This window comes from Pomacea canaliculata, linkage group LG8 (assembly GCF_003073045.1).
Source record: "Pomacea canaliculata isolate SZHN2017 linkage group LG8, ASM307304v1, whole genome shotgun sequence".
Lineage (NCBI taxonomy): Eukaryota > Metazoa > Mollusca > Gastropoda > Architaenioglossa > Ampullariidae > Pomacea > Pomacea canaliculata.
The window spans coordinates 26,719,367-26,743,825 of record NC_037597.1 but is presented as its reverse complement, the minus strand read 5'-3'; the positions used below and the strand labels follow the sequence as shown (position 1 = coordinate 26,743,825).

At 41.3% G+C, this 24,459-nt stretch overlaps 1 protein-coding gene across 1 annotated transcript in view; it reads right to left on the bottom strand.

The window, feature by feature from the left end:
• LOC112570046 (sodium channel protein type 4 subunit alpha-like) overlaps window positions 1-24,459 on the bottom strand; it is an 85,372-nt gene continuing 60,913 nt past the window's right edge. Inside the window, 18 exon segments of the mRNA XM_025248236.1 lie at window positions 1-10,196; window positions 10,923-11,193; window positions 11,796-11,903; window positions 13,541-13,678; window positions 14,108-14,161; window positions 14,551-14,814; window positions 15,096-15,218; window positions 15,879-16,042; window positions 16,603-16,765; window positions 18,945-19,133; window positions 19,563-19,603; window positions 20,722-20,980; window positions 21,889-22,027; window positions 22,188-22,248; window positions 22,251-22,410; window positions 22,790-22,963; window positions 23,673-23,914; window positions 24,336-24,386. Coding sequence (XP_025104021.1) covers window positions 9,130-10,196; window positions 10,923-11,193; window positions 11,796-11,903; window positions 13,541-13,678; window positions 14,108-14,161; window positions 14,551-14,814; window positions 15,096-15,218; window positions 15,879-16,042; window positions 16,603-16,765; window positions 18,945-19,133; window positions 19,563-19,603; window positions 20,722-20,980; window positions 21,889-22,027; window positions 22,188-22,248; window positions 22,251-22,410; window positions 22,790-22,963; window positions 23,673-23,914; window positions 24,336-24,386 — 3,668 coding nt within the window. The 3' untranslated portion in view covers window positions 1-9,129.

The following is a 24,459-nucleotide window of genomic DNA, read 5'->3' as shown; positions in this document are numbered from 1 at the left end:
GACGTGTATCAAATATTTTATTTCCGTAAAACCGCTTTTGTGTGTAAATATTTGATGGTGAAGCTGGTCGCCAGAGGGTGGCGTCCCCTGGCGCCTCACATAGTGAACCAAGGTGCATAACAGGAGAAGAAAATGGAACAAGAGTGCAAAGAGAAATAAGCATCACGAGACACGCGTTAAAAGACCGGGCGTTCGATCGCTGTGACGTGGTCACGTGACATAGCTTAGCCTGCTGAGCCCACGTGATCGACATACGCCCAAGATGGGAAGAGTTGACGGGACAGCAATGGCTCACTCTAGCTAAGAAAAGTACGTTGCAAACAGCTAGCAAAGTTCTACTTACAAAACCTTTCCATGCCTCTTAGGATGGGAAGATTTCTTGTTTCTTTGTCAGGCAAGGTGAAAACAAAGATTTCTTGCCGCCCCCCGCTCTTCCTTCACACAGACTCCACCCCACTTCACTGCTGTCTGAATACCAGCAGATCCGTGCAACCGAGATTCCTTTAAGTACACAGCTAGAGTAGTAACATACCAGATTTCTTAATAATAGTAGCAGGGTCAGAAGCAGTAAAAGTAGAGAGGAGGAGGAGGAGTTGATGTACAACTGTGGTAATTGTAGCAAAAGGTATGTATGCGTGGAAGTGAGTATATAGAACACCGTATTCCTGAAATGTATGAAGGGACGAGTAAGAATCATTGGTTCTGTCCAAATTTTCTGCTCCTTTGCCTCAAAAGACGTTAAAATCTTGTGACTGCTTTTCGTAGACACGGGTGGAAGTTTTGACAGCAACAGTAAGTACATGTAGCATTGATAGTTCTTGTCTTCGTATGCGCATGCGTGCCTTTGTCTGTGCGTGCGTTGTTTAGCTGCAAACGGCGACGGAGAGTGGCCGGTAATGCTGTTAATGAGAGCCAGTAACCGGTGGCTTGTTACTTCGTGAATGGAGTCCCCTGGCCTACAAAGTGATAAAAAGGAGGAGCATTTTGGGAAACGGTTAATGAAACGAGAGCCTGTACACAATAATTATGTCCACAGTAACAAGAAAAATAATGAAGCAGGACCCGTTTTGTACTACAACAATTCTTAGATGGTTAGAGTACACATGACTGGCACAGAGTTTTCTACAGATAAAACGCCGCCTATCGGTCAGTTTCCGTACCTAATGCTGGAAGGTTTAGGGTTACTGAAATCAGTAGTTTTGTTACATGCCCCCCTTTTGCAACGGTAGACTTTTCCCCTCCTCTCTATTTACCCCTGCTGTCCTTCAAAACAATTCTCTTGATCTTTTGAAAAAATTGGAACCATCCTTCTTTCCACTGATGCCTACCGTCCTAAAAGATAACTCAGTGGAATTCTACACTGCCTCCTACTGTCTTGCAGGAGAATCATCTGTATCTCTACTGTAGAGAAGGGTGATTTATTAGGTAATAATGCATATATGGAATCAGTCGACCTAAGGTTTCGCATGTTTCAGTTAACCACATTTCTCGATAAAGACTTGGACTTCCATCCGTTTTGCCGTTAAAGCCATTAACCGAAGGATGAAAAAGGCTTGCAGAAAATGCACTTAGGCAATAAGCCTCAGTCTTATACTATATCTGAACTTGCCTAACGCTCAGACACAAACAGGGACACTACACCAGAAATCCACTTTACCTTGATACATAGCTGTAACATGTCCTAGAAGATATCAGGGCACGAGCTAGTTTGTTCGTTCACTTAGTTTTTGTGTGTGTGAGAGAACTATATAAGCTATGTGAACACGTCTCTGCAGAAAAAGTATTTCATCGCATTGAAGCAGTTAACTATTGAAAGCCCTGTTTTGATATCAAGCCTAAGTCTTAATACATACACAATCTAATATGTTAAAATTGCTTGCATTGAAAAGGAATATTTTTAGCCTAGCAGGGCGACCATTTAAACTCGTTAAAGATCACATCAATGGCCAGAAAAAGAGTGCGAAGTAGCACAAGCGACTGACGAATTGTTTGCATTGTTATTTAGTCATCTTCTTGTTACTTTACAAGCTTGTTAACCTCGCTAATCATTGCAACAAAGTGTGTATGCATTTACCGTTTGTTTCAGTACGATCCCGTTAACACATGTGATAATACGTGCTTATATGAATATATGGTCATTAAGTGTAATCTACGCTGCATACTAACCAACCGATTTCGGAACAAACGGCTTGGCATGTCTAAACTTGGCTTGAGCAGAGAAAAAAGGAAAAAAAGAGTGTCGTTGATCGCATTGAAATGCCGAGAAATTGAAATCGTGCTTGGAGACAAAGTGAACAATCCTCACGCTCATACTAAATGTTCTCCTCCACTCATTCGCCAGCATGCTCCAGAAATTACTATCTGTGTGTGGCTCGCCGCTCAAATGAGGAGATCATTCAAGCCGTGTAGCAGCTGTTACACAATAAATACATGTCCAAATGAGTAACAACAGTTAAAGGCAAAATTTTCATAAGTTAAACTCACAAACATGGCCCCCGTAAGAGCCATTACAAATAACTATACAGTGTAGCGAAAATGGTCAGGAGTTTATGGATAACGTAAGTCAACAGTGCTGAAAGAGTTCATTGATAAGAAAAGAAAGTGATCTTCCAGAGAATTGAGAATATGCTACAGTGCTGTGACCATAAGATAATCTTTTTGAAAAGAAATGAAGTTATCACCCCTGGCGTTTCTTTTTTTAAAGTATAATGTACAATAAAGAAAAAAAATTAATGATGAATAAACAATCAGAAGTTTTGAAATATGGTCTAGAACAAATTTTAAATTACTTAAAGCAGATTGTAAGAGAAATACTCCAATAACTATCACAGAAAGCTCCCAAAATGGTCTGTACCAGCCAGTTCACAAAGTGTCAACATCACTCAAGCATTCCGCACCACATTTTCTCGCACATGAAAAGGAAAAAAAGGCTGCTGCGACTGGCATGCAGGCTGTAGGTTTATCCGGTTGCGTATTTCTCTAGTAGACCTTCCTTCGTATGGCAACAATATCGCACGCACTATTTGCTGTACCCGTTTATTTAAATTTCCACCTAATATTTTTGTCTAGAGGGCAACGTTCAGTGTACAAAACTTTCCATATGCCAAACTTTTTGTTGACACAGTGAAGAAGAGGCTCTGCAAAAAATAAATATTTTCACAGGTCATTAGACCTACATCTTAGTGACTACAGGATATGAGACATTCAGTGGGATAACAATGTCACAGTTTGCCCGAGCTTACATATTTTAGTATCTCAGTATTGTGTAATTCTCTGGTGGGTTTTTTTGGTTTTATGCCAAGGTAGGGCTAGATCACGGCAAAGCAGTCGGCCCTGTAAACAGATGCCACATGTAGAGAAAGTGCAGCGTGCCCGAGACGAGATCTGAACCCAGGACAGTCAATCCTCATTGTATTGGCAACAGGTGCTAACCGTTGCGTTACAAGGTAGGAGAAGTGGACATCTAAGTCTTGATGTCATGTGATTAGCCAAAAAAAGACAGCTGAACTTCACCTGTTAGAAATAAGAAGGAGAACTTCAGATTCGATATCACGTAAGGTAGAACTGATGTTGTCATACGAGAAGCCAGCAAGAAGCTGAATATGAAACCACATGCAGAGAAAGACACGAAACTGGAGGTCAAGTAAGGTGTTACGGTGGGGAAGCGGAACTACTAATAGACTATAAAGCCCAAAACAAAAAATACGTTATAGACCATCTCCACTGCTATAAAAGAAAGTGCATTGCGTGGTTGATGACTCATTTGGAAGGATACTTTATCTTCCTTCTGTTCTTTTTCTTCTTCTTTTTTTTCCTTCTTCGCTTAAACTATAATCATTTCGAGTCTTCGCATGAGTTACAATTGATTTGCGAAATTCAACGCATGAATGCAAATGTCGGGAGGAATGTGGCCTTGACCTCTCTTGACAGGCGCCAACCTCTGAATATGGAGCAACTGCTTTGCTTTCGAGGTTACCAAACAGTTACAAGTCCGCGGCGGTGTGCTTTGTACAGCACGTGCCTTGCTTTTAGCCCGTGTCTGCTACGTTCGCTGCGGGGCCAGGGGTAGTAGGGGGCAGGTGAACATGGACATGGCACTATGGGGCAGGTGGGTTTGGAAGGTGGCATTCAGTTAATGCCTGCATGCCAAGAGGATACAACCTGACAGTCAATAATAACAATATCACCCATCAGACCAGGCATCAGCTCTGTTATCTGTTCAAGGCGAGTGAAACACAAATCACATTCTGATTTCTCAAGAAAAGAAAAAGCCAATACTCACAAAATATTATAAATGCGCCCAAATGAGTTTCAGTCAGCTGGCAACATGAAAACCTCGTCAATGTTACATTGAAAACATTTTTCTTTTACTCGCACTCACACTGCATGCAAACTTCCTTACAATCCGCTCAGTGCTACGCAGATCAGTCAGTGAAACAGTACAAAAGCGGTTCCTTTGTCAAGATTACCTCCCGTGTCATTCTATTTTCAGATCTGACCTTCAGACAATGATTATACACTAATAAATATGATAATAAAAATAATGTGGCGATTGACAGTTTCAAACAAATCACCCAGTATAAGGAATGCAATGGCGCGAGTAAAGGACATTCCACGCAAGTCAGCGCAGGGCTAAGGATGAATTATCTGTGTTGTCATTAGAGATGACCGAATGTCCCATTTTTGGAATGACTAGTATTCCTTGAACGAATCTGATGACAGGATTACAGTGGAAGTGGAATCGTTCTTTCAAAAACACAGCTGAGTCCATGTTCAATGTAGCATCGACCTGGTCAAGCTCATGAAAATAAGTATTCTCATGAAACCAGTTTGCATTAGGATGAAAGGACACAAATGTCAGGACTCATAAGATTTCAATCTACACAATTTTTTTTTTTAAAAAGTACAGTGAGAAAAGATGCCAACGATGTTTGATAATGAGTGAATACAAATTCAAAACGGTGAAATGACATTTTGAGTGATGTATTTACAGAACGTTCAAAGCGAGCATGTCTTCTTCATTTCGCAATTAACAGCTTTTCATATTCACGAAAACAGACTACACGAAGCCAGGCAGCTTGGTCCGAAATGAGCAGATTTCAACAGGCATGCACATGCATCTAAACAGAGTGGGAAGACCTTGCTTGAATATTATCTATAACATGCAACCAAAACAAAATTATCCAGCCCTAAGCAATATGTGAGCCTGGCATACATCCATAACCATAACACACGATGACGCTGCATGGCAAATGCAAGGTCTCACAAATTTCCAGCATTAAATTAATCTTACAGTTGACCGTCTTGGCTACCAAAAAAAAAATAAAAAATTAACGAGTCTCTTTGAGGCTTCCGATCTTTCCCTATGGCTTGTGCGTTATCTCCCGCTAACTTATCTAAAAACATCGCAGCACGTTTTGGTTCGAGGGAAAACAAAAGGCTCAAGTAACTTTGCAGCGAAACAACAGAGAAGTGTGTACCTTGTATAAACAAGTGCAAATTTATTGTCCAAACAGACTAAGGACGAAGTTTCGAATCTACTTCCGGTCAAAGCAGCCAGTATTTGCTCCAGGTTTACTACTGAAAGTAGTATTTGCAGCACAATACGTTTCATTGTGTGTCACAAGTCAATGGAGAAGCAAAACCGAGTGTCAAATGCCAAAAAAAAACTTTTAAATATATCCTCAATGTAGCATTTTAAAATAAACAATAATGACTCCAAAACGTTTTTTAGTATTTTACATCCAGCATTCAAATGATAGATTATCGTCAAGTGTTATATTCGAGACTGTCTAAATCCACCCAATGTCTTTACAGCTTTCCTCCCTTAGCAGTCTATGAACACACACAGGGAACAGTGATGCTGCCGTTTTAAACGGATTGATGAAGATGTTAAGGAATATAAAATAGTGCGCGCCATTATGCAGTAGGCTGGTTCCATGTAGTGGCGGCCATGTTAACACGCTTCACCACTTATCGCACTGTTCCATTCAACGCTCATATACATGCTATAAGATGTAGTCTACTGGCTAACATCGTCTTCTAAACTTTGGATTGTGTTTCGTATGTCGATGACATATTAGTTCTGTGACCAAATACTTTTCGTTCTTTCAAAATTTTTACAATGCCTGTGATACCGTATACAAAAGACCAAGCTCCAAGAACGGGTTAATTTTTATGATAAATTGGGATGCACATTTAAGTTGTATTTTAACTGCAAAGTGTTCCTGTTCATATTGTGTTCTAGCACTTCAAACTGACCAATCATTTTTTAAATTGACATTAGATGACAGATGCAACAGACCTAAATGAAGAATCAAGTCGAGTATAACAAGATATAGTTGTGAGTACGTTTTGTTCAAACATCTACTGCAGCGTGTGGTATGGTAGTGTGCCCACGCTGGTGCCTTCACTTGGAAACCAAAAAAACATGAGATCAACTCGTGAATCTGAACCATAAATTCAAAAGATGAATTCGGAGTACACGTCTTTGCGCTGTACTCATAGCAACGAGCCGTTATTGAAATGAAAACCTAAATTACTATTGCTATTTTTGAAGCACTGTGTGGAGCATTACAATTCGGAGGCAGTGATGTGCTGTTTCAACAGTTACGTGACTACACAAGCCTTGCGACGCCTTTTCGGAAAGCCTCACCAATGAGTAAAGTCAGTCTGATATAAAATGTAGGAAATGCTGCAAATTATTAGCTGATCTGTGAACAGAAGATGTGTCTTTTCGAAACATGTTCCAGAGCAAGTTCAATAAAAAAAAAATTGGGGAAGCTAAGTAAGAAATCTCTAAATCTTGGATTTTAGCAGGTTAAGCGTAAGGTTATGATGTTATATATATAAAAACAGTGAATGTGAAACAGCCCCGAAATTTATGAGTGTTGGCGAAAGGGAAAGTAGCTGTATAAACAGCAGGAAATAGTTGTCAAAGCAAAATATCTACGACACTTTGTCTAAATCTACAAATACGATTAAATAAACCAAGCATTGACATGTTTGGGCTTGAATGTCACATGTACACATGCATACGATAGCCGGATGCTTCCACATACTTCCGAAAGTCACCTAAGGAAAAAAAGCAGCCAGGCACAAACGCATAGTACTTACTGATTTGCCTTCCAAATGTAAGCGATACCATTTAGAGATATCGTAGTAAAACAAGCTAGCTTCATGTGCAAGACAACATTAATGACGATCTTCCAGCTACCATTCACATTAGCAAACAGATGAAAATGAATCCAAAAGAACCCGGCAAATATCATTGTTGCATACTTGGAAAAAAGCCAATGGAAAGACATTGCAATTAAGAACGTATTTCAACGCCGCCATTTCTGTGCCAGAATAATGTCTGCCCTCGGGTAGGGCGATGTAGAGAAGCAGTGTCTGCATTTTGTTTCGAGTTGGGGGGAAGTATTAGCTCCAGTTTGTCATCACTCGGCACATGTCCGCACTTTGCTCAATCCCTAAAACGTTCCTTAACTGAAGGCTGGCTTCTGCGCCCACCTGTTGACTCGCAGTCTGTCCATTCATCATTGATGCGTATTTGCTGACAGTTTCGCACTGAACCCACAGCTGGCGTGTGCTGCCTTGAGTCTGCTGTTCTTCCCAGTAATAGTTAAAAGTCACACCTCGACGGCTACACGAAGAATATGCTTCGTTCTTGACGGGGAGAAAGGAGAGGGGAGGACGAAGAGAGAGGGATGAAAAATCAAATGAAAGACAAATACACAGATATACTAAAGGAAGGTCTTTAGAACATAGATCACAAAGCTAACATGGTCAAACTATTGCACTTTTCCGCATGCTGATTAGCAGCATGGAGAGTTTTAAAACAATTTCTTATTTGTCAGCTCTCATCTCTGCTCCTCTCCCATCAAACATACGTGGATACAAGCACGTTCTCATGCACGCACGCACACATACGCAGAGAAAGAGAGACAGCCCATGATCACATATTCGGTATACTAAAACAAAAGTCAGTTTATCCTCGAACACGTGTGGAATCTAACTTCCGAGCGACACATGAAGCTCGCCAGAGACAGCATTACCCTAGCTGGGTGTCTGTTAATTCACTCTTGTACAGCAACACAGCACTGCTAACTGTGCAGTCACTCCAGATTCACACGTGACACGTAATCAGAACACTTTCATGAGGTTTCTGCAGTTGCTTGTTTTTTACCCTTGTGCTTTTGGTCCCATTTCGTTTGGATGTATTTTTATATTTCTATATGTAACTCCATGTTACACGTTTCTAAACTAATAAACGATGACGCGAAGAGTTCCTGGGGACAAGCTCCTTTTATAAAAAAAAGGACCACACAAGGGTCTGCAAAGAACAGCCATGATGCGAGTTTGCAAACAGCAGCTTGAGACGGGCTTTGCTCGAGTTCGCAAAGAACACTGCGGGGCTTGCGCGAGTGTACAATAGTGGTTGCACGCGTCCATTTGCAATGATGACCAGCAGTTCTTGAGACCAGCAGTACAGAGTGGTCTCTTATCACGTGGCGTTGGAGGGGAATCGGTAGTGGTAGGTTAGGTGGAGAAAGAACCACTATTTCACGAGCCTTGACGTCGCTGTTGTCGGAAAATGTGAAGTGGGAGGTTGGGGAAGAACGTCGAGCTGAGAAGAGCAAACAACAGGCAGGGGGTGTGACGGTGTGGGTAGAAGGTGGCAGAGGGGGCTGTAGACTCAGCAAATAGCGAAGAGGTGTGGAGAACAGCGCAAATACCTTGGAAATTGTCGCATACGCAGGCACGCACGCAGGCACGCACGCACGCACACACACGCGCACGTACAAACGCATTCAGCACACCTGGCATGGTGTTGGCTACCTGTGAAAAGTGCAAGGACCTGTGCTATCGACAGGTGGGCAGGTAAGCGAGAATGGACGCGCGCGCGTAAGCGACCAGACTCCTGCCACTGTCGAACAGCACCGCTCGCTCTCTCTATCCCTCACATTTTCTCTTCCTTCCCTTCCACATCACGCCACCACACCACTGTCGGCCTTCAGCTCCACGGTCTTGGGGTCAAGGTCGTCGTCCTCACACGTCACTAGCACGTGGCTGCGGTCGTCGGAACTGGCATCTGGGTGGACTGTGCTGCTAGTCCCGCCACTTCCGCTACCTCGCGACACCCCGCTGCCCTCCCGCTCTTTGTCTTCCGACCCTTCTCGTCGCTGCCGCTGCCATCGTCTCCTGACCCGTCGTCACGACGGCGATGTCTGATGCCTCCACGGCCCGCACTACCTCCACTCCTGTCCCCACTGCCTCTACTCCGTCATCACCCTCGCCGTCCGACTCCTCTTTCCGTTTCTTGTAGTTCCTGTAGGCCTTCTGAATGATACGAGCGGCATAATGCTCCTTCTGGCGCTTTAGCGTCGTGCTGATTGCTTTATAGTTTTCATCAGTGTGCTCTTCTTTGACAGGAATCATGCTGGTGTCGGTGGTGCCCAGGAAGTTCTTGGTCAATGCATCCAGGATATCCTTGCAAAAGCACCTGTCTCCCTCGCAAATCGGGATCTCCATCTTGACCAGAAGAAAGTGGTTGGGCTTGGGCAGCCGCAAGGGCTCATCCAGGAAGTCCACGAAGTCTGAGAGCTGGTCGAGGGGGATGTATTTAGTGGCCTTGGGGTCGTACTTCTCCCACTTCTCGTAGTACATGTCGAAGTCGTCCGGTGTCAAGCCTTGTTGCACATCCTCTGTCGCCTGCGAGAAGTTTTCGAGAATGACGGCTATGTACATGTTGACGACCACCAGGTAGCTGATGATGAGGTAGGAAGCCAGGTACAAGGTGGCTTTGTTGTACTCCGGGCAATATTCGTCCGGTACGCAATTATGGATCAACCCATTCATGACATCACTCCAGCCAGCGGAAGTGCACATCTGGAAAAGCACGATCATGCTTCGAAAGAAAGTTTTGAAGTTGAAGGCGTCGTCCAGGCCCGCGTATGAAGGAGCGGTTATGAAGAAGTTCATGCCCATGATGGCGTAGATAAACATTACCAACGCCAGAAGCAAGCCGATGTTGAAGAGCGCAGGCAAGGAGACGGCCAAGGAGAACAGCAGAGTCCGAATGCCCTTAGCAGACTTGACCAATCTCAGTACTCGGCCAACGCGAAAGACTCGAATCACACGCAGAAGAGTGGGGGAGATGAAGAAGCTGTCCTCAAACTCTGATAACGATGAAGCTGAAAGAACCAAATAAAACTGGTTGTAAGCAAAGAAATGAAAACAAACCATTGCAGTGATATTATGACATGCCATAAAGTAGGCATAATGTTAAAAATACATGCCAATGTGAACATTTTAAGAGTAGATTCTTCTAAAAGCTATCAAGATCCTTCTGAAATGACCCGAGAACATTGAGTTAACATAGGCGGAGGATAATTACAGAAAGGAAATCGGTTGATTAGTTACTTGGTTTGGTGGTCAGTTAGTTGCGTTTGTTCAGATAATTTTTTTGTTGGTTAGTTGAAGAGTTTGTTGGTTATTTGGTTGATGTGTTTGTTTATTGGTTAGTTCTTTGTTAGGTTGACTAAGCGGTAAGATTGGTGACCAGTATTGATTTGTATGTTGTGAGCTTTTAGGTTGTTGGTTAGTTGTTTTTTAGGTTGCTGAGTTTGTTGGTTGGTTCTCTTTAGTTAAATGGTTTATTTGTTGACTATTTAGTTTATTGGTCGATTGGTTGGTCGGTCGGTCGGTCAGTCAGTTGAGTGGTCTGAGAACAGAACAACCAAACCAGACTATTTAGCATATCATTGAACGTTCAGTTCTACCATACCATTTTAAGTCTTATCTTTTTTCTTCCTTGCTTGCTAGCAACACACCGTGCTTATGATTAAAATAACCTTCAGATCAGTAGCGAAGGAGAGGGATTAGGATCAAGGATGCAAACATATTTTTCAGCTACACACCAAGAATAGACAACACCACCACCACGAAGTCGAAGACATTCCACGGGATCTTGAAATAGTACAGGCGGAGTCCGATGAGCTTCAAGACACACTCGAGTGTAAAAATGGCGATGAAGACGATGTTGATGTTGTTAAGGGCTAATTTCATCGTTTCGGGCATGTTGTAGAACTCCAGAGTCATTGTCAGCATGTTTGCCATGATGATAATCATGATAACGATGTCGAACTTCTGATTGGTTGTCAAGTCGAATATTAGTGCTGCGAATTTCATCTGTCGGCACAAAATAAAGGCTGTTAACGAGGCAACTACTTTACTTTAACCGGATATGTTTAGAAGAAAAATAAAACGTTAATGGCTTCTTACATAAAATAATATAATGATTATGAAAGACTATATTACATTTAAACTCAGATAAAATGGATATTTCACTCTAAAATTTAAATAAAAAGTTTATATTTTACTGAATACTCTTTGACGCTAGGGGCGTTGACTATTGTTTACCAGTAGCAAAAGCAAAGAAGCAAACCAAGAAAGACGAAAAGGCAATTGTTATACAGCTCACAAGAAAAGTTAAGAACCTAGTGAGAGTTTTGGATTCTATTAAGGTCTGTAAAGCACTGTGGAAAAAACTGGAAACTGAAATTTGACTTCACACTGTAGCTGAATGATCCGTCTTTTTTGCATTTGTTTGACAATGTCCCACCGCGCTTTAAAAGGCATAAAATCACGGAACTAACCTGAAAGATCCAACTGACACATCACATCACAGTGATAGTTACGCTCATCAAGCCAATGCAAAGGGCACGCCATCGGTTAAGATTGTATGTAAATGGAACTTTAAGCTAACTTTTAGCTAAGTTAGGAAGACCTACCTTGGGCCTAGGTATCGACTTCTGAGGAGATTTGTTTTTCATACGCTTCATGGCATTGTAGTACTTTTTCTGGTCTTCAGTCATAAACAGTTCAAGGGAGCCTCCAGCCTGTGATAAACCATACAAGAAAAAAATGTAACAATCAGCTACACATTCATATACCAACATAAGCAGGGTACGATGGCGTGGGCAGTACTGAAGTCCTGATTCGAGATTGACGCATTCGGGGCCCTGGTGGTTAGTGTACTGTCTGAGCTCAGTGCGCATGTCCAAGTATCGTCAATGACAGGAATCTCATCCTACTGAATCGCTAGCAATGGGTGCCTGACGTATCAGGTAAGAAACTAAAGTTTTCGAAGTTCTTGCACGGGGCTGTTCTATGCATGTCAAACCTTGACCCCAACCAAGCAATTTTTTCTACTCAATAATTCTACCAAAACAAAAACATGAAAACCCCAACCCAAGCCTTAACCCTAAACCTCTAAGGCTGTCTTATGCACACCTGTCGAGTAAGCAAGTTTAAACAAACATTCGCGCCTGCTTGATCGCACACGAGCACATACAAGAAATTACTGCATTTTAATTGCTGACCAAAGACGACGAACTAAAAGACGGTCTGCGCATGTGTGGAGGAACTTCATGAAAAGAATAAAGTCCACCAGGGAAGGCAAAGTTTGGCGGCGAAACGAGAGTTGTATCACTTCATGAGCTGTATTCATCTGTAACAGCTGGTGGTGTAGTTTCACAAAGCTAAGGTTTGTGCGGAAGTCACGTCCAGGTGAATGAAGCCCTGAGCGGGAGCAGGTCGGACATGACACTGACGAGGTCTTCTAGGCTGTTTCGAGCGAACAGAAGGTGTAGACTATAAGCCAACCCCATCTGGGTAATTTGAAATTTCTGAAGTCAAGTGCTGGCACTGTAAGACAAACACAGCGTCTGGGGCATGTGAAGATCCATGGACTAAAGTTGTGGTATGAAGGAAGGTCACAGTAGGTGCAAACGTGGCCGTCCAGTAAACGCTATCATTGACACCCGTGAACGGTTCACTGCACATGTGAAAGATGGAGAATCAAAATGGCAAGGAACGTCGACAAGTAGGCTAGAACTTGGCGCGGTCGGTGGTATCAGCTGTAAGCTGCTTTTTTCTCGATGCCTCGGAAATAAAGAATCTTGACGAGTCCAGCTCAGATTTTTGACTGAAGTATACAGCTCACATCGGTGGAGGGAAAACTACTGGTTTCCCAGCAAAAAAACCTAACCAGAAAATAAACCACAGAATGATTTTTCAGGATGCTTGTGATATAAGCCCTACCCCAAATATACGCCCTAAATAAGATCATCATCCAGACGGACAGTTTCGTTTGTCCTTTGAAACACACGACGAATATCTGAGATTTTAAATGTATAAATGAACAAAGTTCTGAGTTAATACGATGTTCCAGTAATTATTCCTATATTAGAATAAATGTAGACTTTTGTACTTGAAGAAAATAAGACATCCCTTGAAAATAAGCCCTAATATATCTTTTGGAGCAAAAACTAACATAAAACCTGGTCTTATTTTCGGGGAAACAAGGTAGTAAAATATTTTGTTTGTTTGGGGTTTTTTGTTTGTTTTTTTTTTTGGGGGGGGGCTGGTTATTGTTTTTGTTAACTTAAAATTTAGACCTTGATTAAATAACCAGATCGAAATTGCCAATAAGCAGCTGAATTTCGACCAATGAAGGCTATATCAAAGACTATACCTTTTTCTTTTGGGCGTTGAAGTTTTCGATAATAACACCAATGAAGAGATTGAGTGTAAAGAAGGATCCAAAGATGATAAAAAGGACGAAGTAGAGATAGGAGTAGACGTTCACTTCACGGTCTGGTTGCTCGTTGATCTAGAAACACAAGAGCAATATCATACAGGAAGATACAGATACAATTGAAACATCAATATAGACACATGATACATATTTACACAGCAATATTACACATGTATATACGCGCGTTCACCCAAACACACGAATAGTCTCCAACTACACAAGATTTGTAGTAGCTTAGACTATAGAAATGACGTACTAACGGTTTCATATGAAAAAAAAGTAACATACGCAGACATTACATAGTACACGATGTGATCGCTGTTTTTAAGTTCAGGGTAATACCACAACAGATACAAGCGAACACACAGATGACTGAAAGGAAGATAGGCAGAACAAAAATACCCGGAGGGAGAGAGGACTAAATCCAGCAGGTGAGAGGTGCAGTCTTTCTTGTATTTTTGTCTAACGCTAACGTGAAGGAAAGGCTGGATGACAACTGCTCACCTCTCTTGCATCGATGGCGTTGTTCATGATGTCTATCCACCCCTTATAGGTCGCCTGTAAAAAGCAGTATTTAAAAATAAAACAGAGATGCCCAGAGGTAACTTTCAGCTTCAAGCAGCCGGCGTTATTGCTAGGATAACGATGCCTCAAAGGTTATCTACCATCTGGCAGCCATGACAATGGCACCAATACATGAGGAGAATTGCTAAGAAATCATGTCAGCAAAGACCTTTGTGGCGAGCCTTGGATGTCACTGAGTCTATCTAGCACTCCCTCCCCACCTGACGACCAGCTCATGTCAGCCGATCAAAGTGAATGTCTGAATAAATGATTACGTTCATCATTGACAGCGTTTGTGAAGATAATAATATTTATAACGTAGATGACTAGACATGGGGCTTAGCGTAAAAGTGGGAAGAGAATAAGAAAGAGTGAGCCCGCACCACTTGAAAGAGAGCTAGGTAAGCCTGTATGACATCGTCAAAGTTGACTTTGCTGTTAGTCCAAGTGTAGTTCTGCTCAATGCATTGCGAATAGTTGTTGACGATGTGGACCGCTAGCCTGGTTCCATTTCCGTCCTTGCAGGAATAGAACTTGCCCTTGAACAGCTGTACCCCCATAATTCCAAAGATGAGCCAAAAGACCAGGCAGACGAGAAGCACGTTGCAGATGGAGGGGATGGCCTTGATGAGGGCGTTAACAACAACCTGCAGCACAAGGAACAGTAGACGACAAAAAAATGACAATGCCGTCACCCAAGACTTTTTCTACATTACAGCCTTCTCGATAGTCGTAATATCTATTCTTTATTGTTTCTTTGGTAAATTTATGTAGTTACATATCACTTTTTTACTTTCTTTCATTTTGTTTTCTTCCTCTCTTTCTGTCTTTTTTTAATTCCTTTATTTCTTTCTAAATATTTTTTATTTTTCTCTATGTATTTTTCTCTTTGTTTATTTGTCTTTCTTTCTTTTGTCTGTTCACGTACCCGCATGCCCTCCCATCTGGAGACTGCTCTGAGAGGTCGCAGTGCCCTTAGCGTTCTGAGAGCCTTTATTGAAGAAATGTTACCAAAACCCAGGCTTTCCATGATCATCATGAAAATGGAGAGCTGAAAACAGGAATTCTTATTAATAAATTCTGCAAATACGTCCATATATTGGAGTTTAACTTACACAGCACCCCTGTATCAAAACAATTTGAAAACCTATAAAATTATAAACTAATGCAGTATAATCATAAAATATTACCAGTAAGGTCACAGCGAGAATTTTCTCTAAAATATAATAAAGTTCAAAAACTATTCAATGTTTAAGATGTTCATTTAATGCAGTTACCCACGAGGCTGACATATTTGTGTAATCTAATTTGTTTCGGCTGGTTATCTGGGGGGGGGGGGATTGGTTTTTTTACGCCGTGCCAGCAACTGAGGCTATATTACGCTAAGCAGCCAGCCCTGTAAACAGACGCCACGTGCAGAGAAAGAACAGCGTGCCCGAGACAAGAAATGAACTCTGGGCAGCCAACCTTCACTGTATTGGTGACAGGCGCTAACCGTTGCGCCACCGGACCGCTCTGGTTATCTAGGGAAGTTAACTTTATGTTGTGAATTCCCCTCGTGGTACCTCACATCCACAGAATGGACAAATGCGGACAGCTCTTCCAAACGACATCCACATTAAAAGCCCTACAAACTTTTATATATATATATGTTCTTTTCGTTTATTCAGTGAGTATAGTAAAAGAATGAACAAAGAAGAACATTTCTTACCGATACAATGATAAAGTCCAGCCAGCACCAGGCATCAGTGAAATATACCTTGAAGCCGAAGGCAAACCACTTAATGACCATCTCACAGATGAAGATATAGGTGAACACTTTGTCCAGGTATTCCAGAATGAGTCGCAGCGTTGGTCGCTCACACAGTGTTCGTCCTCAAATGCCTGCGAATCATCAAACGTTCGGTGCGTTATGATTTTTAACTGCTAGCCTTGCTTCATGTAGATTTAAAGGATCAACATTTTTCTTCTAATGATTGAGTAGAGTTCAGACATTATTTTCTCCAAATATGGATGGATACCCCACTTCTGCTCTAGAGACATGTGTGTACAGATTTCATTATTTGATCTTTATGTTGTCTCTGTATGAAGTCTGATTTTCTTAGGTTTCGGGTGAATCTGAGGTTCAAATGTGTTGAGGGACACGGCGATGAGAGTAGCGTGCCAGCGCACTTGAGCAAGTAAATCACCCAGAGACACCACTTATATGTAAGATTGAGACACCGCCACTAGTAACCCTTTCCCGTTCTTACCACCCACCCCCACCCGCAGCATCATAGCTGATATCTTTTATATCTGTAACAACCATTTCAGCTTCGTCGGTGTGTGTCCCTTACCATACCCCGAATTACTGGCGTCTAGTGTCAAAGACCTAGCGGGACTCTTTCCCTAGTCTCATTGTTATTCTATTAGGACATAGCTTTGAACACGACAACGACTACTCACAAGAGCGAGACTGCTGCACAAGATCATGAAGATGATGAAGGTCTCAAAGTACTTGTGCTCCGTCACCTTGAACATGAAGCATCGAATGCTCCACCAGACGCGACCAAACTTCGTCTGAGCCAGGGACTGTACACACTGCCGCTTCATGCAAATCTGGAACAAAGGACACACACTTCTGAATGCCTATTTTGCTAATGACGACCCATCAGTGATTTCTTTGCTTTCACCTTTCTTTCCTGTGGCGCGGGAAGGGGAGTCAAAAGGTAAAGTTATAAAAACGGGAAGAAAAATATACAAAATATACAAAATTTCCGTGTACCAATCTTTAAGCCGCGAGGTCGATAACAATTGATATTTTTAAATGTGGTGAATCCAATGCCTGTTCTGAGAAATCATATTTGCTTCTATGATGATTCACTGAAAGTCATGCCAAAGGTATCCGAACAAATATGTCAGTTTACAAGAAGAATTTGAAGGAATAAGAAGCTATGAATTCTTGTTTTAAGTGCCCCATTATGTCTACAGGTCTAACAGTTTCCTAACGTTTCTCAATATCTCCAATGAAGCTGTTAACTTCAAGACCTTGTCAAAGTGAGTGTCGTGTATGCACGACTTTGGACCATTAGCCATAACAATGACAATGACAATTCTTTATTTACGAGGGGTAAAATAAGCAACAGAGCGCTTTTTTCCATTTAGCCCTCGCCCGTTACAGGGAAGGAAATTGACTACATAATGAATTAATTAAGAATTATATAAGAAAATATTGTAGTAAATATAAGAAGGGTGGATATGTACAAAGTGATGGTTAAGTAGATATATGCATATATTTACAAGGTCACCTGGAGTTGGGAGGAATCTCTAGAGGCCTCATCTATATGTCTTGTGTTTAGATAGATGGCGTCGAAAGCAGTTCAGGGAATGCAATTGCTTGAGATGGAGAGGGAGGCTGTTCTATTGCACGCTTCCTGAGAATTTCAGACTTGATTTGAAAAGGTCTAGTCTAGGAAATGGGATATTCAGTTTTGGGAAGGTTCTAGAGTTATTGGAGGAAAATAGTAGAGAGAGTCTTGGCGATAGTTTACCCGTCAGTATTTTATACATGAAAATGCATTTGTTAAATTTAAGTCTGTTTTTTAGAGGAAGGACGCCTAGACAGGTGAAGTCACGTGGTCTAATTTTGGTTTTAGCAGGACGGCTTTTGATTGCTCGCCTCTGAACACTAGCTAGAGGTTTCATGGAAGCTCCACTAGCGGAGTCCCAGAGGGTGGAGGCATAGTCAATGACTGACTGGATGTGGGTGATATAGAAGAGTTTTCTTGTGTGAGTGTCAAGGAAATGTTTTATTCTTGACAGCTGATAGACTTTCTTGGAGATGTTTTTACTTGTGGTTGAGATGTGTTGGGACCACGATAAGTTGTTGTCAATGGTAACACCCATGAGTTTGTGGAATTGTACTTCCGTTATTGATTGAGCACCGATTTGGATACTAGGAAATGGGGTGGCTAGGTTTTGTCTTTTCTGTCTGGTTGTTAGAAGCATGACTTCAGTTTTCTGGGGCTTGAGGGACATGTGGTTGGAAAAATCTGTTGGTGGTGTGCGTGTATTGTGGTGTCGTCTGCAAACATTTCACAAGATTGGGATAAATGGAGAGGAAGATCGTTTATGTATATGGAAAAAAGAAGGTCCTAATACTGACCCTTGAGGGACACCAAATTTAACTTCAAGGGGATCTGACAGTTGGTTGTTCACAGCAACTCTCGGAGTTCGATTGTCGAGAAAGGAGATAAGGAGGTCTGTGCTACTGGTACTTAGTTTATATAGAGTTAGTTTTCTGATAAGCAGATTGTGATCTATAACATCAAAGGCTTTGGCAAAGTCAACAAATAAGGCGGCAGAGAAAAGATTGTCATTAATATTATTTAGCCATTGTTCCACCATAGATGGAAGTGCAGTGTGGCAAGAGTGATGGGGCCTAAAGCCGGATTGGTTTGTATGGAGGAGTTCATACCTTAGAAGGTGCTCTTGTAGATCTTATGGATGTGTTTTTCTAAGGGTTTTGAGAGAGGCGATAGAATTGAAATTGGACGATAATTTGTAGGTCACTTCGATCGCCTGATTTGTGTTTTGGGATTAGTTTTGCTTGTTTAAGGTGCGTTGGAAAGTAAGATTTATCAATACATAGGTTGTACAGGTAGGTCAGGCTTTCAGTAATGGCCGGTGCTGAGAGTTTTAGGATTTTGTTGTCGATGCTGTCTGGTCCTTTGGTGTTAGTATCTTTAAGTTTGATAAAAAAAAAAAAGAAGCCATTTGTTGACGAGTTGAGTCTAACCTTGCACAGACAGTCATCAGGCTCCTTCACGTAGACCACCTCTACTTCGTTCATTTCCGGTTCTCCCTCTGCATTCACTTTGCCTGTTCCGTGAGTAGATGACAGAGACGAGGAGGATGAGCTGACCTCTGAACCCGTGGGGCTCTTGAGGGGTTTCTTTTGTGAGCGCAGGCTAGATGTCCTTGAGATCTATAGCAGCAGAACAGACGACAAGCATTTCGTGCTAATCAGGTGATATCCGCGGTTATCGGTGGTACTTCTCTGTATCTAGACATCGCTAGTACGGTTGTTTATTCTTTTATAGCTCACATGGTATTTGTTTTCCTGTCCCCCGTATGCTGTCCATGTTTCGTTCTTGTTCCTTAGGAGTGTGAGCATATGCTTTACAAATTTTGAATTATTATTATTACACCTGTTATGACATGTCTGGAAGCTGTATGACCTGCTATGACGTCTGAAAGCTACGTTGTATGACCTGCTTTGACGTCTGAAAGCTACGTTGTATGACCTGCTTTGACGTCTGAAAGCTACGTTGTATGACCTGGCTTGACGTCTGAAAGCTACGTTGCATGACCTGCAATGACGTCTCTACCACGCTCGAATCTGAACCATACATACCTTGACTCCGTCTGGCATGTCCTCTGGAGTTTTCTCAACGCCTGAAAGGGGAAATTACAGGCTTCTAATTAATTCTGGAATTCACTATACTTATGCACACGCGCGCGCGCACACACAATGTAAGTGCACGGTTGTTCACACACGCACATGCTACCCGCACTCAAAAGACATACAAATATATGCACGCTTCCCGTCCCTAAAAAGCATGAACAAGCTGACTACATACAAACAACAATAGGAGCAAAAACATTAAACGGCTTGGTATACCGTTATGTAAACCAAGCGATCGAAATTCGTACACAAAACAGTTTAATTTCAAAATCGACTCTGCTAACTCGAGTTTTGAAGTTTTAATTGATTTAGAAAAAACTTTTTATATCTTGTGTGTCAATATTCAAAGACCGATTCATTAGATAAGAATTTGTAGAGTTGTTGCAAAGCGTAGAAATGTTGCAACTTGTGGGTACCTTTAAAAAAAAGTTTTATTATATGTGTACACGCGCTTATGTTGATGGTCATGACTAATTTTTATTCCACTGTACTGCGACAACATCCAGTAAAAATAAAATACACTTTTTTACGTTGCTTTATCAATTCAAAATACGTCCCATCCTCGCTCTACTTACTGCACATCTTGCTGCTCTTTATAAAGCTTTTAAAAACGTGTAATATTACATATTATTACTGTAGTTACATTGTTGATGGCGGCATGCAGCGGTCATTTTAAGTCCAAGGTTTGACTAATTTAAACTACAAATAAGAAGAAACAGGCTATGTGATTAAAGAAAACTGGGAGTGGAACGATATCTTAAAACAAAACACCATGCATGTGTTGCTCACAGGCCATATACACGAAGCGAGAGTAAGTCGTCGTCCCGATGCAAAAGGGAGAATCAAGAGTAAACGTCTAGTCTTTGTAATTTTAAAGTGGAGTCTAGATTTTGCGTATGCTGCTTTACCTCTGAGGTAGTATTGAAAATCAGTGCCAAAGATGTCCTGTGATTAAACACCGTCAAAATATCCTTTGGATCGGCACATCCCGTGAGCACAAACCCAGAATATTAAACCTTTAAACAACATGGAACGGACCTGATCAAGCTCACGACATAAACACATAACAGGAACCAGACACAACATGAATACAGAACAAGAACCAGACCGGTTCCCGTCACGCCATCCACCAGAGCTTCCTTCCCGTTGAGTTCCGACGACACGTGCAGAGGGAGCTGCTGTTGCTTGGATTTGACCCCACGCAGGCGCACTTTGAGGCAGACGATGATTTTGACCTTGACCCAGCTGCCGAAGCGCTTGAAGCGGTCTATGGCTTCGGCCAGCTTGTTGGGCTCGTCGTCGTTGTCGACCTGAAGGTTTTCTGCGCCAAAGGAGCTCAGCAGCAAGGCAAGGAAGAGGTTCAGTACCTACAGAAGGCAAACGTGCGATCACTGATCTACAGCTCAGATAACACCGTTTGGTTTGAGGGGTAGGGGTGAGATGACATGAGATTTATACAGCTTCCGAGAAGCTGATTGCATGATTGCAGTTCCTCCACTAAGGTATTATCCATACATTAAGGCATTATTTACTAATAAATATATTACCTACTCAAACATGCATAATCTGCTAACAAATATATTACCTATTCATACATTCATTATCTACTAATAAATTTACTACCTATTCATACATGAATTATCCATTTTTATCCACTGATAAAGGCATAATTTGCAAAGTTATTATTTACCAACAAAGCGATTATCTATCCACATTCTATATTCATAAAAACATTACTTATTCATATAGGTATTATAGGTTAATAAAGGGTATCCTTGATTAAAAGACATTATCTACTAATAAAAACATCATCTACTAGTAAACGCAATTTTTGTTAATCAAGGTAAACATTATCTATTAGGGTATTAATATTAAAAACGTTATCTAAAGCTTTTTTCTCTGAATAATTATAAACTAATTAGTGTATGTCTACTAATCAACATATCTGCTAATATTGATAGCTATCAATAAAAGTACTATTCACTAGTAAGTTTATTATCTGCTAGTAGAGGTATTATCTACTAATAAGGATATTTCATTTTGTTTGGAAGACAAACGCTTATAGCCAACTCTGGAACGCTTGAGAACAGCACTGAAAAACTTTCAAGTTGTTGACGTGGCAGTATTTTAACTTTTTTATTTACCGTTGTGTGGCTGACTGCTTGCTTGATTGATTTCTATTTGTCGCCTTATTTTTGTTAGGAAGGAAAAGACTGCGATAGGCGAATGTTTTCAAAGGAAGGCCAATGCACATGATGGTGACGAGAGCACTTACCACTAAGTTGCCGATAATCATGGTGAGCAGGAAGAAAGGGATACAGGGCCAACCTGCAACCCTGAGACAGTCCCACATCGACTCAATCCACTCACCACACAAAACACGGAATACGATCATGAATGAGTGCAGGAAGTCTCTGAAGACAGACAAGAAACCCAATGGTAAGGTTAGCCAGCCTCTGGTAATCGGTAGTTTGTACTGAATTCAACGCAATGTTTTGAAAAACAAGTTTTCATCCTTGTAGACCCTTAATTACCATCTAGTCAGAGCGCATTCCCATTCCCAAAATTACTTACGAAAAATTCCATCTAGGCATTTCGCCTTCATTTTCCGGAAACAAGTCTCGTTCTTGAAATCAATGTAGTTGCTGCCAAACAGCTGCTGTCCCATCACAGCGAAGATGAAGACGACGATGCCCAGGACGATGACAAGGTTACCGATAGCGCTGATGGTCCGCGCCACGATGGAGATTAACATGTTGAGGGTCGGCCATGACTTTGCTAACTTGAAAACTCTCAGCTATAAACACAAAAACCTACTAGCAGAGAACTGGTTAACCCAATAAACGGTCTGTTATTCTGCATTAATGATTACAGTTTTACCTCAATTATCTCCATGTCGTAGATAATAATAGATATGTTTATAGAAATATAGAGACAAAATAATTTCATATAAACCTGAATGCATGCAGACATATTTTATAATTTAAATACTGCGTACGAGGACTTTTACATCTACATACAGCTAAAAATATGTTTCTCTAACGATAGTAAAATTGTATTTGATTAAATACACATGTAAACTTTTAAGGACTTAAAAGTAGATATGTGTTGATGTCAGATGACAAGGGACCTAAATGCTCAGTGTGGGTGACATGTACACTGTGACCTTTACCCACCAGTCTGAAAGCCCGAAGCACGGAGAGGCCTGGAAGGGCAGTGAGGACGAGCTCTGTGAGGGAAAGAAAGACGATAACGCTGTCAAAGACGTTCCAGCCCTCCTTGAAGTAGCGGGAAGGTGACAGAGCGATGATCTTCAGGACCGCCTCGATCGCAAAGATTCCAGTGAAAAACTGCAGCAGACGTTCACACAGTGAGCATGACAAAGTAAGGCAAGCGGTTAAGATGAATAAATGCGTGAATAAATGAAATCAAATGTATCGATAGATCAGTCAAACAATCAATCAGTTATAATCGGACCATGCGTGTTCTGAGGGAGTTTGTTCCCCTCTTGTGATGTAGATTTTTGAAAAACATTAAATCTCCTTTAATCAACTTTTATCCAATTTCGAGGACCCCATCTCTGTTATGCGTACTAAATAAGAATCAGTTTGCATGCCTTTTAGACAAGTCATAGTTTGAAATGCGCATTTCTTTGTTTTGTATCTGGAACCGAACAGTTAGTAAACGGCGGACGATAGTACGGCTCATGTGCCTAAGAAATATTTTGAAAATTAAAGATGAACGACAAGAGATAGGAGAAAAAAAATCACTTTAAGTGCTCCGTAGTTTAAGGAAGAAGAATGCCGTGGGAACGCTTTCACAATAAATTGAAAGGCAAATAATAAATATTTTAGTATTAATTCGAAAGTAAATAGCTGAGAAATATGAACTAGTTAAAACGTCCTAAATAATTATGTGCTGATGCTTTGCAAACAATTAAACCTGAGGTTGTATAATGCTAAAAAAAAAAAATAATAAAACCAATCCAAACGCACTACATATTGTTAATAAAGTACGCAACAGCGAAACTGGATGAAAGTGAATTATTTTTTTACACACCAGGTTGGCAGAGGCGGAGACGTTTTCAAGGTCTTTGTTCATGTTATGTTTGTCGAGGGCCATGAATAAAGTGTTGACCAGGATACACAGGGTAATAAAGAGATCCACAAAGGCGTCCATGATGAAGAGGTTGACGTATTCTTGGATCTTGGTGAAGGTCGGGGAGCAGTCCCAAAGGCAGCAGTAGCGCCACAACTTGTCCTTTGTCGTCAGCTGAGGCTCGCTTGCCATGCTCATGAGACCTGCACGCCGATTGGATAAGCCAATGAGCTCTTTCGCCGATTTGTCCCGTAAAATAATACAAAGAGCCAATACACCCAACCTTGACAATTACATCAATTCTGACCCCGTTTGGCCCTGCTGAAATGCATTTTAAGTTTGTTCGGTACCCGATAACCGTGAAGGCACTTGTAACCAAGGTCTGATCAAGTTTCACAACGATTTTCTATTGGCCTCATATGAAAACTGTTCCAAATTTAATAAAAACCTTGTCCGGTTGAGAACAGCGTTTACATACTGTCACCTATCATGAGAATGACAAGGATATCTCTATATAAATTATTTTATCCACCAAAAAGCACTTTTTTCGTTTGACGATGAGCAGGTGACTGAAGCTGTGAATTATGTTTTGACATCAGAAGAACGGAGAGAAGACCTGCTTACTTCGTCTGTGTTCAGTCGCTTGCTCAAAGATGTCCTTTAGGACCATGACGTCTGAAATAAGTAAGAAAATGCGTAAATCTTATGAAGCAACAACAACAATAATAATAGTGGCGATGATATATTT